Source organism: Aspergillus oryzae, chromosome 4 (assembly GCF_000184455.2).
Source record: "Aspergillus oryzae RIB40 DNA, chromosome 4".
In the NCBI taxonomy this organism is placed as follows: domain Eukaryota; kingdom Fungi; phylum Ascomycota; class Eurotiomycetes; order Eurotiales; family Aspergillaceae; genus Aspergillus; species Aspergillus oryzae.
In genome coordinates this window covers 3,008,674-3,024,346 of record NC_036438.1, presented here as the reverse complement: position 1 = coordinate 3,024,346, position 15,673 = coordinate 3,008,674, and the positions used below count along the sequence as shown (strand labels likewise).

The 15,673-nt window shown below is 49.1% G+C and overlaps 5 protein-coding genes across 5 annotated transcripts; 2 read left to right on the top strand and 3 right to left on the bottom strand.

Moving 5' to 3' along the window:
• Positions 1 to 389: 389 nt before the first annotated feature.
• AO090102000552 (putative PHD transcription factor (Rum1)) lies at positions 390 to 5,894 on the bottom strand (the record flags this gene model as incomplete). The annotated part of the gene is made up of 6 exons (XM_001822653.3): positions 390 to 1,521; positions 1,590 to 4,264; positions 4,318 to 4,412; positions 4,468 to 5,265; positions 5,335 to 5,383; positions 5,529 to 5,894. The coding sequence occupies 6 exons, from the start codon at positions 5,892 to 5,894 to the stop codon at positions 390 to 392; spliced, it is 5,115 nt and encodes a 1,704-aa protein (XP_001822705.1).
• Positions 5,895 to 8,494: 2,600 nt separating this feature from the next.
• Positions 8,495 to 9,816, top strand: AO090102000554 (structure-specific endonuclease subunit SLX1; the record flags this gene model as incomplete). The annotated part of the gene is made up of 3 exons (XM_023236767.1): positions 8,495 to 8,739; positions 8,794 to 8,808; positions 8,856 to 9,816. 3 exons carry the CDS (start codon positions 8,495 to 8,497, stop codon positions 9,814 to 9,816), a joined length of 1,221 nt encoding a protein of 406 aa, XP_023091868.1.
• A 39-nt stretch (positions 9,817 to 9,855) lies between these two features.
• On the bottom strand, positions 9,856 to 10,593 carry AO090102000555 (bifunctional thymidylate/uridylate kinase; the record flags this gene model as incomplete). Its single annotated transcript, XM_001822655.1, has 2 exons — positions 9,856 to 10,385; positions 10,446 to 10,593. 2 exons carry the CDS (start codon positions 10,591 to 10,593, stop codon positions 9,856 to 9,858), a joined length of 678 nt encoding a protein of 225 aa, XP_001822707.1.
• Positions 10,594 to 10,901: 308 nt separating this feature from the next.
• Positions 10,902 to 12,477, top strand: AO090102000556 (tRNA-ribosyltransferase family protein; the record flags this gene model as incomplete). The annotated part of the gene is made up of 3 exons (XM_001822656.3): positions 10,902 to 11,139; positions 11,221 to 12,232; positions 12,300 to 12,477. 3 exons carry the CDS (start codon positions 10,902 to 10,904, stop codon positions 12,475 to 12,477), a joined length of 1,428 nt encoding a protein of 475 aa, XP_001822708.1.
• A 350-nt stretch (positions 12,478 to 12,827) lies between these two features.
• AO090102000557 (methylenetetrahydrofolate reductase (NAD(P)H) MET12) lies at positions 12,828 to 14,969 on the bottom strand (the record flags this gene model as incomplete). Its single annotated transcript, XM_001822657.3, has 2 exons — positions 12,828 to 14,813; positions 14,883 to 14,969. The coding sequence occupies 2 exons, from the start codon at positions 14,967 to 14,969 to the stop codon at positions 12,828 to 12,830; spliced, it is 2,073 nt and encodes a 690-aa protein (XP_001822709.3).
• Positions 14,970 to 15,673: the final 704 nt, after the last annotated feature.

The following is a 15,673-nucleotide window of genomic DNA, read 5'->3' as shown; positions in this document are numbered from 1 at the left end:
ACCCGGTCCATGTAAGCAGACGAAATGCATGGCGAAGAAAGAGAGAGGAAGAGAGGAAGAAGGAACAGACCGCTGAGTCGCAACAAATAAAATGATTGTCAAAGCCAGCTGACAAGGAAAGCACGTACTAATCGATTGCGTCCCGGGAATATCAATACCATAATAACTTTACATCAAGAACACAAGAGTAAGCCTCCCTGGAGACTTGTGAAGGCAGCGCCTTGGAATATCGGATCATGCGGAAAACAATGCATCGAACGCACTCTTTCAATCGAACTCATTTTGTAGATATCGTTATACTCGCATCGTTGTCATGAATGCGCAAGGCAAGAATCTGGAGAACCCATGAAGCGCCAATTTGTTGATAGGGATTATACTTTAAAACAGCGTTACAAATCCTCTGTACTGCGATCGGCCTCAACTGCGCCATTGACTTCCGCACTGGACTTATCGTCCTGTGGCTCCTCGTCCTGCGGAGTTTCAGAACGATCCCCATTGCTCGCATCAAGTACTTCCAGAGCCTCATTAGCATGTGTGTTCTCCATGAGCTCTGGCTCTTGCCCTGGTTCCGGCTCGGGCTCTGCATCTTGATTTGTCAAATCTGCAAAGACATCGTCAAGATTCTGCCGAGGACTGCTGTCAAAGGGGTTTTCATTATCAACATCGACCCCTGGTGGTCCGTCGTCAGGGTCCCTATTGAACCGTGGAGAGCTAAAGAGAGATGCATCAAGTCCTTCATGACTTGGAGATGGGGAGCGTGCAGGGAATGAAGGGGAGTGAGCGGCAACATGTGGCAGGAAAGCAGAAGAGCTAGGAGCAAATGCCGGTGTAGAATCGCTTGCAGGAAGCGAATAATTGGCAGAGAAAGGATAAGGCGGGTTTTGGGCATCAGTCATAGGGGCCAATGTAGGTTCACCACGATTTGAATCGGAATTTGAGCCATCGCCCGAAGTCTGTGATTCAGGAAGCAGGGAAGACTTGCCCGATTGTAAATCAATAGATTTACGGCTGGGGTGTTTTGTACGCAAATGAGGAGGGAGATCCTCAGGGCGGTCAACGCCGAGCTGTGCCATAATCTTTTGCTGTTTTGTTGGACGTGGCTTGCGAGTCGACAGAGACTGTTCCAGGATCGGAGGCGGTTCTGGTGCTACCGGAGCCCATTTATGGATCTCTTGTCGGAAGAAGTTGGTTTCGTACGCCAACAAGACCTCCGCGCCTTCTATCTTTCGGAGATAGAATATCAATGTGGGAACCTCCTCAGTCGTGGTGCATGCGGCGTTGGTGAAGCCATGGAGGAAGTCTCGGAAACCAACTGCTTGATTGATGATGTTGTCCAAGGTTTGTTCCTCATCAGGTTGGAAAGGCAAGCCTGCGACTTCGGCCTGCCAGTCTAGAAGATCTTCTAGCTTTGGACGAGCCGCATCTCGGGGTATTTTTTGGCGCCAATCGCAGATAGGACAGGTATACTTGTCGAATTCTTTGACTTTGCCCCTCGCAATCTTTAGGCACTTGCCGTGATACCTGTTATTAAGGGTTAGCCAGTGCCTATAGCGTTAACTAACCAGAATGGAGGAGCAAGGGAGACTGACCACTCGTGGCAGACTTCGCACTCGATCATCATTCCAGCTTCAGAGTGTCTGCAAATACAGAAGACGTCTCGCTTCCGTGATTTCCCACCGCCCCACATGCTAGGTGTGATATTATTATTGTCTAACAAACCATCGGGGGTGTTATCTCGCGATGAAGGTTCGACCGGGGGTCGACAGCGGTCTTCCAAATCAAAACAATACGAGTTCCTCTTTTCAACATATTCCATATGCGACTTCAAGATATGTAGCGGGGCATTTGCCTTTCCGAATAATTTCTTGCCTTTTCTCATCCAATCCTCATGGCGCTTCTGCTCACGTTCCAGGTCAATGGCTCCAGTTGGCCGGCTGTTCAGCTCCTCAAGGGACTCCATGAGTTCGCGGACTTCCTTGTACTTGGGGCGGTTCCTGAATTCCGGATCCTTGCTTCTCTCATACAGAGACTGGATTTTTTTCTGCGCTTCACGCTGTTTTGTCAATATGGCATCTACTGCAGAAAGCGTCTCAGGGGAGACAGGGAAACGAGAAGCCTGGGCAGATAAGGCTTCTAGTTGCTGGTAGTGAACAGCTTCTACAGACATCAATTCTTTGGCTTTAGCTTCCCAGGCCTCACCATGGCGGCATAGATCCTTAAAGTAGACCAGATGATCGTTGGTATCCGACAAACCCAGCTGCTCACCAGCCAGAATTAGTTCTTGACAGTCCTTGAGTGTCAGGTATTGATCGCGCTTCCGACGCGCTTCCTCGTTCCATTTCATTTGCCGGAGAATATGTTCCAGTCCTTCAACCTCGGGGATATCCACGTTGAAATTACGTGCGGACTCCACCAGATCTTCAACTTCCTGGACCGATCGAATGTGGGGGTTCATGAGGGCAACGTTAACGTCCTGGCGGAATTTCTCGATCTCGCGGGTCTTCTCTTCCAGAGAAGCCATCTGTGGACAGTCGAACGACAGTTTATCAGCCTCTGCAAGAAGGGCGTAGATATTTTCTACTCTGCGAACTTCACGATCACGTTCTTCCAGCTGCGCGGCTTTAGAACTGCTTCTTCGCCAAGCCTTCTCATTTTTCCTCCGGTTTTGCTGCTTCCGGGTAATATAGTTGGTTGCTTCTTCAACCCACTTATCGCAGCGCTGGACGAAGGCCGCAAGATCTTGGAGACCAGGCAAATGGTATGGGATTTTCTCACCTTCACTCAATAGGTTATGAAGGACCTTCAACTGTGGCCTAGGCTCATCTTCCAATGTCTTGTCGAGCTTCTCACCCCATGCTTCCGGGATCCTGGCACGGTCCTGAACTTTTTGCACCAAGGCCTTCAGAGCCTCATCACTAAATCGGTACCGTAATGTGTGATCTGGCCCAAGTAGCTTTTGTTTTAGTGGCTCTCCACAACAAACATTCATATCGATATGTGACAAACAAACGGTTTTCCCGGTTTTATGGCAGCGAAATTGTGTCAGATAAGCATAAGCTTTGCACCACTGGCACTGGTAATCTTCTTCAGGTAGGTCCTCATCTTCGACTACGAACTTCAGCTGGCAACCACCAATGTCCATGGCATCTTCAGAACCAAGCGTGCAATGGTGCGGAGCAACTTCCCGATGTCGAGAGAAAAATGAAGCTCGCTCAGAAAGTTCCCGTGTGCAGGTCCGCTGAAGGGCCGGAGACAACCATTTAGCAGTTGTAATGGATGCATCACGAGCTGCCGCTGTTAAAAGTAATTCGTCATGCGAAAAACAAGGATGTCGCCGGAAATCCTGTAGACGCTCCACACCCATTGCACCCCAAGGTTCCCAGTCTGCAGGTGCAAAGTTGACAGCCTCATTAAAATTAAAGCCATGATTGAATCCTGCGTGGTACGCTTGGGGGAAGGTGATGACGAATTGCCCAGCTCGTTGATCAAGCGCATACACATTAACACCAGCCTTTCTGAGCTGATCTGGCGGCATTAAGGTTACTAGTTGGAAGAGAAGATCAGGCTGACCCTCGAAAAGCTCCGGGACTGCCTGCCGCATCGCTTCCTCAAACGCTTCTGCGTCAGCCCCAGGAATGCCGTACCAAGTTTTTGTGGCACCAAAGTGTTGATAGTTGGCTGAGTACGCATAATGGTCTTCATTATGCCAGCAGAATGTTGAGAAACACATGCCGACATAAACCCAGGGGACTGTCATGCCAGAGATGTCCGACTTGATATGGCGGAATAATGAGTCACCGTGGAAAGGAAGAACATTCAGGTTCCAAGGGTCAACTGAATAAGGATCAAGAGGATTCCGTTCAATAGTAGGAAATCCACTACCGTGAGTAGTCGAATGTATGTCAGCACCATACTCTACTTCAACGGTCTCTGTCAGGCTCTCCACTAATCTCCAGAACTCGCGTTCCACGTCGTCCTCAGACTCCCGTCTATGACTGTTGAGGACAGGATCAAAGGGCATCTTTGAGGCGAAATAACTCTTTTTGAAGTTATTTGCCTTTTCTTGAAACTGTTTAAGCGAGTAGACTCCTCCTTCCTCGAAGCCAAACTCCCCTGTGCCTACCAGGCATTTTGGGCAGTGCCAATCGTATTCGGGGATGGTAGTCAGAGGGGGGTCAAGACAGTACTTGTGATATCCTTGCTCGCAACTATCGCACACCAGGATCGAGGAGATGTCTTCGGATTTGCCACAATTCTCACATTTCTAGGTATAGTTAGCACAGTATAATCACGATCGGCAACGTGATATCAGCTTACATCACCCGTCTTTCGGCCGTCACTCTTCCGTGCCCGGGGCGGGGCGGGCCGAAGAAGACTCATATGTGAACCGGCAATTGTAGGTAAAGGCGCATCTACGAAATCATTAGGTTTCGCATAGAATGATGGATGACAACAATGTTTACACACCTTTGCGAAGACGCTTACTACGCCGACCGTTCGGGTCATCTCCATTTTCAGTTTGAGAACCACTTTCGTGGCTAATCGCGCGCTTTGTGTGATGGCCATGGCCATTAGAGACAGGAGTCGAGATTGAAGGATGCTCGGCGACACTTTTCGGTGTCAAAGAGCCATTCTCAATTTCACGCTTTATGGTCGGATTGTTGTTTACTGCTACAAAAGATGGCGACCGGTTGACAGCAGTAAATCCCGAACTAGCATTCACGGGTGTGAACCCAGAAGCTATTGGCCGAGAAGGCGTCGGCTCAATTGGAGGTGTTGGTTTATCTGGGGTTGCTTCAACCTCCCTAGGAGTGCTCTGCGGAGCTGACGGCGGGACACTCATTGTTCCCTTGGGTAGCATGTGTGACGTGCCATTGTCAAGTGGCATGGGCTTTTTAGCCATAGGCGACTGATGAGGTGATGGTGTGTAAGGGCCACCATGTTCTAGCTCCAATTGTTGCTGCACCCCGGGCTTAGCCACGCGGAGGTACTCTTCGTATGGTTGGAGCCATCGCTGATAGGAATTCTTCAGCGATGTTGAAAGTGAAGACATGATTTTGCCACTGTAGCCAAGATCGCGGCCAATCTCTGCCCATTTCTTCATCTTGCACACTTGGTCAAAACCACCCCTAACCTCGACAGCCTTTTTCAACTTGTACAAATCCAGAGGGCGTTTATCGACGCTCGGAAAACGGTTGAGATTGGTCCCATGTTGTTTGTGGAATTTGGCCAGCTGATCGAGATAGTTTAGATTTGCTCGGGTTCCTGGGTCCGGGTCAGAACTGGGCTGCGGAGCACCACCGGCGGCAGACGTGGCTGAACGCGGGGGCATACCTCCTTCAACCGAGTTGAGCTCCTGTCGGCGGGTTTTGAAGTGGAATCGCTGTAAGACGGTTTGTCAGCCTCCATACCTCACTTGTATTATTGTGAATTGGCAGAAGGGGGGAAAGGGATTCCCATCCGAGCTGATAGACAGCCATGGAGATGTATCCTGACAAGCCAACAAATCATCACAAGTATGTACATACCTCTGTGTCAATGGCAAACGGCGGTTGCCAGCCTTCTGGTGGAATGATCCTACAGATTCCATATTTCTTGCCTTCGGGCGCTATCTTACGGATATATTTTTCCGGATCCTTGAATTCCTCCTCAGTCGGCCGAAACGTAGGTGCCTCTTGTAAACCGTGAGGTCGGATACGTTTACTTGGCTCTCGAGGGGCATTGGGCTGTCCACGTCGCTCAACCGTGGACAAGTCGAGAGGTGTAGACCGTCGAGCACTTAAGGGTACATTGTGAGAATGCGACGGGTGGGTGCTAGAGGATCGGGTGGGTTGACGGCTCGCCGGAGGCTGTCCGCCAGTCGAGTTGCCTCCCGTCGAGGCCGGAGCCACCATTTCTTAAATGCGACGATCTGATCGTGAGCGGAAGAAAATTGCGCGTGTCTTATCGCGGATGGAAGGGGGCAGTCATCCGAGGCGAAAGGCACATGAGAAAGGACAACCGTTGAGGAGTGGTCGAATACGGAGGGTAAAGCAAGTGAGCCGACCGATTGAGGGAAGTAGTCAGGGCAGCGGCTCTAAGTGAGGCACGCCGGGGGAGCAGGTTGATGATGGAGAGGATAAAGTAGATGTCCTAGGCAAGGCCGAGATGAACCCGGGAGGACAAAGAGTGTGGAGAATCTCGGAAGAGGATCAAGAACCGGTAGGGTGTGCCACCAGGTCAAGGGCAGGTCAGCGCAGGAAAATAATCCTAGGTAGCAATTCGGTCGTTGATGGAGAGGAGGAGCTATGCGTGTAATTGTGAGTTAGCAACCCGTAACGATTGGAGGAATGATCGTAGATCGATGGGTTAGTGGTGAATTGGGTGTGTAAAGTAAAGTAGGGCAGGTGGTTGGTTAGGTAAGTAATCCGACTAGTCACTCATGTCAAGTTAGTCGTACCTCAGGTTAGGTTCGGTAAGGTACAGTACTTACGGACGGGAATTTATTAGATAGGGTCCAGCGTATGGGTAGGATGAGATACGCACCTAGGTGGTAGTAGTAGTACTAAACTGCTGGTTCAGGTCAGCACCTCCGTCGACTAGTACTACGGAGAGAGTAATGTAGGTAGATTGACCTTTAGAAGGAAATTTTTTGTTTTCAGAAGATGGGGGAAAGCACCATCGAAAGGGAAGCCAAGCTAATGGAAGGGGGGTTGGAAAGGGTGTAAAAAAAAAGAAAGAAAGAAAAATAGAAAAGGTTATACGGAGTACCTAGGCTTCGATCCATGATTTGTATTGCAATTGCTTCACTACTACTCTTACTTCTGGGGCTGGTAGCGAAAACCCTCGAGCCGTAATATCAGGTCCTCCGTATTACGGTATTGAAAGATATTTGCTGGCCGCAAACGGTGAGATGTGACGAGATATTTCCAAAATTGGAGATTGCACATAGCTTCAGCTCCGTCACGGGCTATATGAAAAACAGTTATTGCATTCCCTACGCTAGTTACAGTAGATGAAGAGCGAACACAGATTTCTTTCAGCTGAAATAGCTCTACCAAGCATCTTCACAGGTCCATCTGAGTAGAGATTCGCACCATAGGAGGGGGAAATAAACTGCCCACATCGGCTCTCTCTCTCCATTGGTGCTGTGCTGTACCGCAGGGGCGTATGGAGTTGGTAATTATTACCGCAGGCTATGGTGCCGGCTGTCCACTACTTAGTTTCAACCGCAAGTCGGACTCGACTAATATCACTAATAGCTCGTGCCATGAGATGATTAACCTATCTTTCCACAAACACCACAAACAAATTTATGAGAGATACGATGACTTCTCCGTAGACCCGAGCCAACCCCAGGTGAAAAGGATTTTCCCGGTAGGTCCCTGAGCCCTAGGTAGTAGTGTTGTACGGCGGACATGAAACGCAGTCAATTATGACACGTCAACCAAGGTCCAGGTTCGACCACAATAGCAATGATCCCTAATTGATAATGAGACATATTCTGACTTCAAATGCTTCTGACGGACACCCAGAGCTTGTCTAGCGGATTTGTGCCCTGACAAGCGTCTTTTTTCACTGGTTCATGGAGGTGGTCGTCATGCAGGGTACTCTATTTTTCATATCACATGAGCCCGTAATTTTACGGGTGGATTACTTCCGGACTAGATCGGGTTTCCGGTCCATAGCAAAGCCACCGCGTCGGCTTTGTGTTTGTCTATTATCTTAGAACGGAGTAGTGAGGTATGCGAGTGATTTTCCACGGGGAGAACCCACGCTTATCGAGAATGGACGTACTATTTTCCAATAAATAATAGGCCGTCCTATTGAACCCAAGACTGCGCCGAACCTGTATATGTACTCCATATATATGTACATATAGAATGTTTATTTCACTCTTAAAGCTCTTCACAAATCTACAGTTTATATAATGAATCTTTCTCATTATTGATTTTTTGTAATGGTCGCCTGGATAGACTACCAAAACCTTGACCCCTTGTTCTGTTGCGCTGACATTGCGGATCATGCAATACCCCCTTCCGTTCTTATTCCTGAGGAGGCTGAAGTGGAAATTCACTAACCCAAGCTGTTGCTTGGTGAGATCATATGATTCCAGTAGAATTGATGCCTGAGGCATACTATCAATTCCCTGCTTTGACACAAGTGCAGATTTCCATGGTTCAGTTGCCTCGATGTGGGACGTGGGGTTGGTGTAATGTTACATCGCATAAATACAGGAGGGAATCTTTCTCACAAAAAAGAGACAACATCGAAAACAATATTCGAACAACCAGGAATGTGTGCTGCTGATGACATCTGTATCATGTGACTAGGATATATATCAGTGCGACGACATTGACAATAACAACAACTAATGCAGCTTTACCATAGGATTGCCACCATCTTTACAATACACTCAATCAAAGAGGCAAGCATTCACTGACGCGAACTAATAATTTTGAATAAAATCAACCTGTGGTACAAGACTTTATCACGTCTGAGTCCTCTAAATGCCATGGCCAATGTAGACGACGTTCATACAAAACCGATCCCGGCCTTTTATTGCTGTTATCTTCTCCGATCAACCGTTCGGCAAACTTCTCTATACATCGGCTCTACTCCTCACCCATCTAGACGGCTTGCGCAGCACAATGGTGTCTCAAGAGGCGGAGCACGTAAAACTGCAAATGACAAGAGACCTTGGGAAATGGTGCTCATTGTAGAAGGCTTCATGAGTCGGACTGCTGCCTTACAGTTTGAGTATGTGTACTCCCCTCCTTCTTTACTGCTCCAGGCACTTAATTCTTGAGTCAGTACCATATATACGACGTAGTTTCTCATCTTTAGCCTGGACTCGATATCTAACGACTTTACAGGTGGGCATGGCAGAAACCAGGCAAATCTCGCCATCTTGGTGATGACGATAATACGGAATCTGCTCGAGAGAAGGGTAAAACCCGGCCTCGTGGCCCCGCGAGGTCCTTGAAAGGGCACTTGGAGAATTTGCACGCTTTGCTACGGTCGACATACTTCTCTGGTCTGCCCCTCAGAGTACGATTCTTTGCTGACGACGTTCATCAACTGTGGAGGGTCTGGAGTGATCGCATCGATGGTTTCATTCCAGAGCACATCAAAGTTATCCCAGATGGTAGCTGTTTCGAGAATAGGCAGCCTGGTATCGAGTACCTGAGAGTAGGTAGCGTCGAACACATTCAGGTTGACTATAGTAAAATACATAGTTACCTGGAGAAGACAACATTTCAACTGGACGACCCAGAAGACTTGCAGTGCAAAGTTTGCCAGGCACCAGTTGTCCCAAAGGAAGAGCTGGTACTCGTCTGCCCTCAGACGCGCTGTTACTGCGTAAGTCATTTATTATGTCTATCGGCTAGGTTCTTAGATTCTACCAAAGACCGGGGAAGACTCATTCCCATATCGGGCAAATGCCCTGGATGCCACAAAACTATTCAATGGTCCCTGATGATGCAGGAATTGAGTTTCCGGACCCGAGGAGCAAAGGAATTGCAGGCTATTTTGAGGAAGAAGAAACGAGGGGACTGCAGGGTAAAAGACGTTCCGGAAAAGGACACTGATGATGTGGGGACAGTTACTGCAGAATGCTGTGACTTTCCTGAGTCAGTTGGTGGATCAATAGAAGGGCCAGGCGATGCCTCCGATGAAAGTACCCACGACGACGTCCGTCTAGATGATGACTGGTATGAGTCGCTGGGCATCGAATCAGACCATGAGATCGCTGATTGGTCGGAAAGCCATCCTGCAATGCCCACACGAGTCGAAATAGTCATTGAGGATAGCGATTGTGATAATACAGGATAGAAGCTCCCGAGAATTCGCCTTCAGCCAATTGAGTCCGAATCAAGCTGCAACCATGTCAAACTTTCGCAAAGGCCCAATAATCTCAACGCGTGCTATACAGTCAGTTGCTTTGCCTCGAATCTCTTCTGATACTTCTTGGAATGATCTTCCTGCATTCACAACGTGGATGTCGCCGTTGGGTTGCAGGTCAAATAAAGTCTGGAAGAGCTCGCGCACACGGCTCTGCATGGTTTCATTTTCATACCGCTCCACGCCAAATCCGCCCCGCTTTGCGGCTTCTGTAGGGGAGATACGAAGGAAAAGGCACATATCTGGTCGGGGCAATCCGACTTCTGGCTGCCATGCCCAACCAAGAGATAATGTTGGAATTCCTTTTGCGGCAGAGTATACGGCACCAGAGTATGAATAACGGTCCACAATCACAGTGATCCCTTTGGCTATGTCTTCTTCAATAACCTTGGCAATCTCCCAACGGTTGGCAGAGAAGAGGAGGTGAATTGAGTGGTCGTCCAACTGTGACTGGCCACGTAAGTAGCTATCAATTAGTTTGCCAATGGCCGTGGTGCGGTCTGAAAAACTAAATTAGAGTGTTGTCCGCATGACCGATTAGATCTTGCTGTGAGAGATACCTGGAAACCGAACATATTTTACTGAGTGGCCTGACTCTTGCAGGTAGTCGCGCAGGTTCTCGCACTGGCTTGACTTTCCAGCTCGATCCAAGCCCTCGACGACAATGAGAGCCCCACGCGTTCCTCCGCTGATTGTATTTTCTGACATGGTGTATGGGCGATAAGAATAGTTGTTATAGTTGAATATGAAAGTAACCTTTGGAGTTGGAGAAGATTTAAAGTATCCCTTCAAAAAAATAAAATACAATCTTCCTGTCCGATCATATGCAACGAGACGGTAAGAGGAAGAACTGACAATGCGGAGTGTGAACGGCGGAGACACGATTTATTTCATTTATCCGTCTGTATTTTCAGGCATCCAACTTCCCTCTTTTGGTCAAATTAATTTCTCTTTTCGCCGACAATTAAACCAGCAGATCAGCACTGCGCCAGTCTCGAATCTCTCCGGTAACCGCCATGGGTTCTGATGCTTCACAACGGCCTCCGAATGATATGGTCAATTTTGGTCTTTTAAATTCCGCTACTGCGTCAACATTAGCCCCGCGATTGGGCAAGCTGGCAATCGCGGGCAGGAATGCTATCCTTACGCCGCACTACATCCCATTGACGTCGCGGGGAACTGTACCACATATCGCGCACGATGTCATGCGCGAGCAGACTGCAATTAGCGGTTTGTATTTTGGTCTAGAAGATTGTATGCATTTGACCACGCCCCCCAACTTATCGATATCCTGAAAATCATGAAGCACGCAAGGCGCTGACAGTTAAAGATCAGTCATAGAAAAGCTGCAGAAGAAAGGATGCCCACCGGTCTACAAGACGCCAGCTGCACCGAATGAGTCGCCCCTGCGCAACTTTGTTTGCCTCCCCGAAGATCCTGTACTGGTTTTGGGCCCACGTCGCGTGCCTCCGCTCGCCTGTCCCGCATCGAATACGCCAAACTCGATTGCTGTGCTCACCACCGTTGGATTCGCACAACTGGAGACTGGTCAATATGTCGAAGCCGTGCAGAAAATGCGTCCAGATATTGCGGTGGGTTTGGCCGATTTGGTCTTGACCCATCGGCCTGGGACGAAGAGACAAGGGAAGATGGTGGATAGGACTCATGCGTTCACTACGTATTCTACGGAGCAGCTTTATGGGGATGCGGTCTCAGAGGAGAATCGCTCGAAGACAGCTTACTTTGCTCCCATACTACCATTGGACAATGCGCAGCAGACACTGTATTTGGAAGACCTGGAAGACGAACTCCGAAGGTACATTTCCGGTCTTGCGTTGTATGAGTCGGCATCGCTGTCTGTCGTTCCCGAATCTTTAGGAGATCTTCCCCGGTTGCTCTTCAGTGAACCAGCTACTCCACATGACATCTTGCGCGAAGTCTCCCTTGGCGCTGACCTTCTAACAATTCCGTTCTTGGGTGACACCTCGGATGCTGGCATGGCCTTGGACTTTGTCTTTCCGCCACCATCTGATGCCCCTGCCACAGAACCCAAACCGTTGGCGATTGATCTATGGGCGCCTACTTTCACAACAGACACAGCGCCGCTCCAAGAAGCATGCCAGTGCTACACGTGCCGAAATCATCATCGCGCATATATTCACCATCTTCTGTCGGCGAAGGAAATGCTGGCTTGGTCTCTCCTCCATCTCCACAATCTCCACACGATGGATAGTTTCTTCGCGAAGATCAGAGAAAGTATCGAACAGGGTACTTTCGAGTCGGATGTTCAAAGATTCCAGCGCACCTATGCCCCTCAGCTACCTGAAAAAACAGGCGAGGGCCCAAGGTAAGCGAGCTCTTCGTTTCTCTTCCTACACGTTTAACATAAAATACCACTAACACGATTTTTCCAGAGTCCGTGGCTACCAGGCCCCAAGCAGGGGACCAAATGAACCTCGCCGCAACCCTCGCGCATATGGTCGCTTGGACATCATAGAAAAGTTTGCCGAATCGCAATCCTCCGTCGCTACCCCGGACACGGGGGCCGAGGGGCTTGAGGAACATGGGTTTGCCAAGAAGCTGTCTTCCTAAAATTGGTTTCTTTAGTATATATGAATTTTATACCTGACGCTACTGACACGAATTTGGTGCTGAGGCGTATGTAGTGTTCACCTTCGGTTTTGTTTCTGCTGCTCATAGTCTTGATTCTTGGGGATCGATACTGTTTGAAGCGAGCAAATGTGCCCCGCAATAATGCATTCCAGCTAGATATAAGATCTCTAGAGCCTAGATTCCTTGTTCAATAGCTACAACGTGATTATGATGGATCATAAGATCATGATGCAATGAAGCAAATATGAACATGGGAACGATGGTACTCATGGTTCTTTGAAGCGTTTTTATACTTTTCAGTACTTGGGACTAAGAAAAGCCAGCGCGGCTTATTTTTTTGCGTTCAATAGCACCCTCCACATAAATTTCTTCTCATCCTCCTCTTCCTCCGATCCCATCTCGGTGCCCGCTCCAAAGTCCTGCCCGACAACGCAGACGAGCCAAACATCGTCCTTGATATCATTGAGGAAGCGTTCGGTTGCGGAGTTACGGGGGTAGATGCGGCGCCATTCATCCCATATCCGAAACGCCTCGTCACCCCAAGCGCGGAAACTGACCTCTTCAATGATAGTGGGAGTGACGATTTCTTTTCCACGAAAGACACCCCATGTCACGCAGTTGACGTTGTTCGGGTTCATTTCGATGGGATCAGCATCGGAGGTTTGGGCCGGCAGAGACGATTCGAAGTCACCCTTAACGTTGGCGGCGAACCAGGCAAGTTTCTCATGACCGTGCTTCTGAAGTAGTGGCTTGAGTATTGAGTGGTAGTCTTTGCTGGGACAGAAAAACTCAACGAATGGTTTCTGGAAAACAAATCCTTCGCGAGGGGGACCCCAGCCGTAGATAGGGTCATCGCTACGAACGCCGTTCACAGCTGGCTGAGATGCCAAAGTCCACCAGCCATTACCATCAATGAGTTGCAGAAGCTCCGGGCGAATGACTTCTGTTTCTGCGTTCAAGCCAGAGCTACCTTCTTCAGCACCGCCTTCTGACCATGGAACCATATGCAGTTCACCCGAGACGTGGCGGTGGAAGAGAGCGCTGATGTCCTCATGCGACACAGGGAAACCCCAGATCCTGTGAGCAACTGCAGGAGGAACGTGTAATGATGGGCCATAGCCATCAATCTCACCGAATGCCGGCGAACGAGCGTCACCCCAGCGACCGTTGGGGAAGTCGTCCCACGTAGCTTCCCTACCAAGTGCACCTAGGCCTTCGGAAATCTGAAGAGTTGTACTGCGATCTGGTGGCATCGCAGGCATTCCAGCACTAGTAGCAGGGGCCTCATGAGAAACGGAGGCTTTTGATGACACTTCAGATGCATGTAGTTTGTCTACAATGACCCGATTATGGGGAAGGGAATTAATAGACGAAGCCCTTCTCCTGGTTAAAGAGCGTAGATGAGCCCCGTCCATCGCAGAGATATCACCTCCCTCTTCGATTGCATCGAAATCTTCAGAATAAGGAGGGATAAGGTCACAGCGTTCAAGGATAAAAGACACCGTCTTTTCAAGGTTCAGTGTATAGAAATGGAACCCTCGGAGTCCAGGACAGGGGATATCCCTCATGCCATCCACAAGACTGCTGATTATATCCACACCAATGCGTTTCACAGAATCATCGTCGTGTTTAACTTCTTCTAGCTTCGAGAGGATCTGAGGCGGAATTTGGACATGGCTGAGTTTTGTCACCCTCGTCAAGATCTTGTAGCTATGGATTGGCATCAAGCCAGGAATGATAGGAATGGTCTTGAATGCGCCCGATTCATGGTTCCGTAGCATATTCTCAAACCTGGTGTATGCCTCAATATCATACGTCAACTGAGTCATTATGAAGTCTGCACCCGCCTGAGTCTTCTCTACTAGATATGGAAGGTCTGTCTTGGGATCCTGGACGTCTTGGAAGGAATCGACTGGGTGACCTTCTGGGTAGGCAGCCACACCTAGACAAAAGTAATCACCATGCTTTTGACGAATGTACCGTACTAGATCTACGGCAAACGTAAAGTCCCTGTTGCTGTCGTCTTCTCCATGCATGTTGTATTCCTCACTGCGCGGCGGATCACCACGAAGAGCCAGAATATTGCGAATTCCCAATACTTTGGCCTCCTCTAGTGCCTCATCTACCAAGGCCCGACTCATGTTGGTGCATGTAAGATGTAAACATGTTGTCAATTGCAACTGGCGCTGGCAGATTTCCGCCAGCTCCAGAGATCTTTGTGCAGTGCTACCTCCAGCGCCCCAGGTGACAGTGACAAACAATGGTCGCAAAGCTTGTGCCATGCGTTCCAGGCGGGCTTGAAGGTTGGCGAAACCCTACGAGAACCAGACTTGGTTAGCAGTCAATCTCGATACCTTCAGGTGCGGGGAGGAGGGGTACCCCACCATCTGAGTCTTTGGAGGGAAGAACTCCAAAGAGAAGTAGTTTGCGTCCGGCGGCAAAGCCGCTATCTTGTCCGTGATCTTCTCCATCTTGATCCCAGAATCTGTTCCGGCGAAGTTACGGGAAAGGTGGTAGTTGAAGAGGGATGACTGGGGCGATATCCATCGGGGAGGGAAAGGTTTGGGCCGGAGTTTAACGGGCCCTCCGATTAACGGAAAGGGAAACATGCCCATGACATCTCCATAAAGTAGGATTACATGACATGGTCGAGAGCGACTAAGATCGGTACTTTTGTGATCTCATTTGGCTCTGACCTTGAAATAGTCGCATGCCATCAGCGTAAGCAACCCAAATGATGGGCCCATTCTCGAACAAACTTACTGTCAGAGATTCAAAGCGCCGTGTTGCAAACATAGCAAACATCAACTATCCCGTTGTCGCGGATCAGCGCAGTATACGATCATGGATAAAATGCAGATACTCTGACAGCAAATACTTTCTTGGTTCTACATTCGAGCGACAATCCTGGATCACGGCGCAAGATGTCCCTGTTTCGACGCCAATCAGCGCTCTTTCACCAAAACCGCCTTTCCTCATATCTGAAGTACTTGTCCCGCCGCCAATTCTATTCATCTCCTGCCTCTTCCACTCCAAAGGACTCTACATCTCGTCTCCGCAAGCTGAATGATCGCCTCCCGTCCTTCCTTCGCGCTTATACAACCCCGTTACTGGGGGCCCCGGGAACACATATTACCTCCTTTTTGATCCTACATGAAATCACCGCCATTGTGCC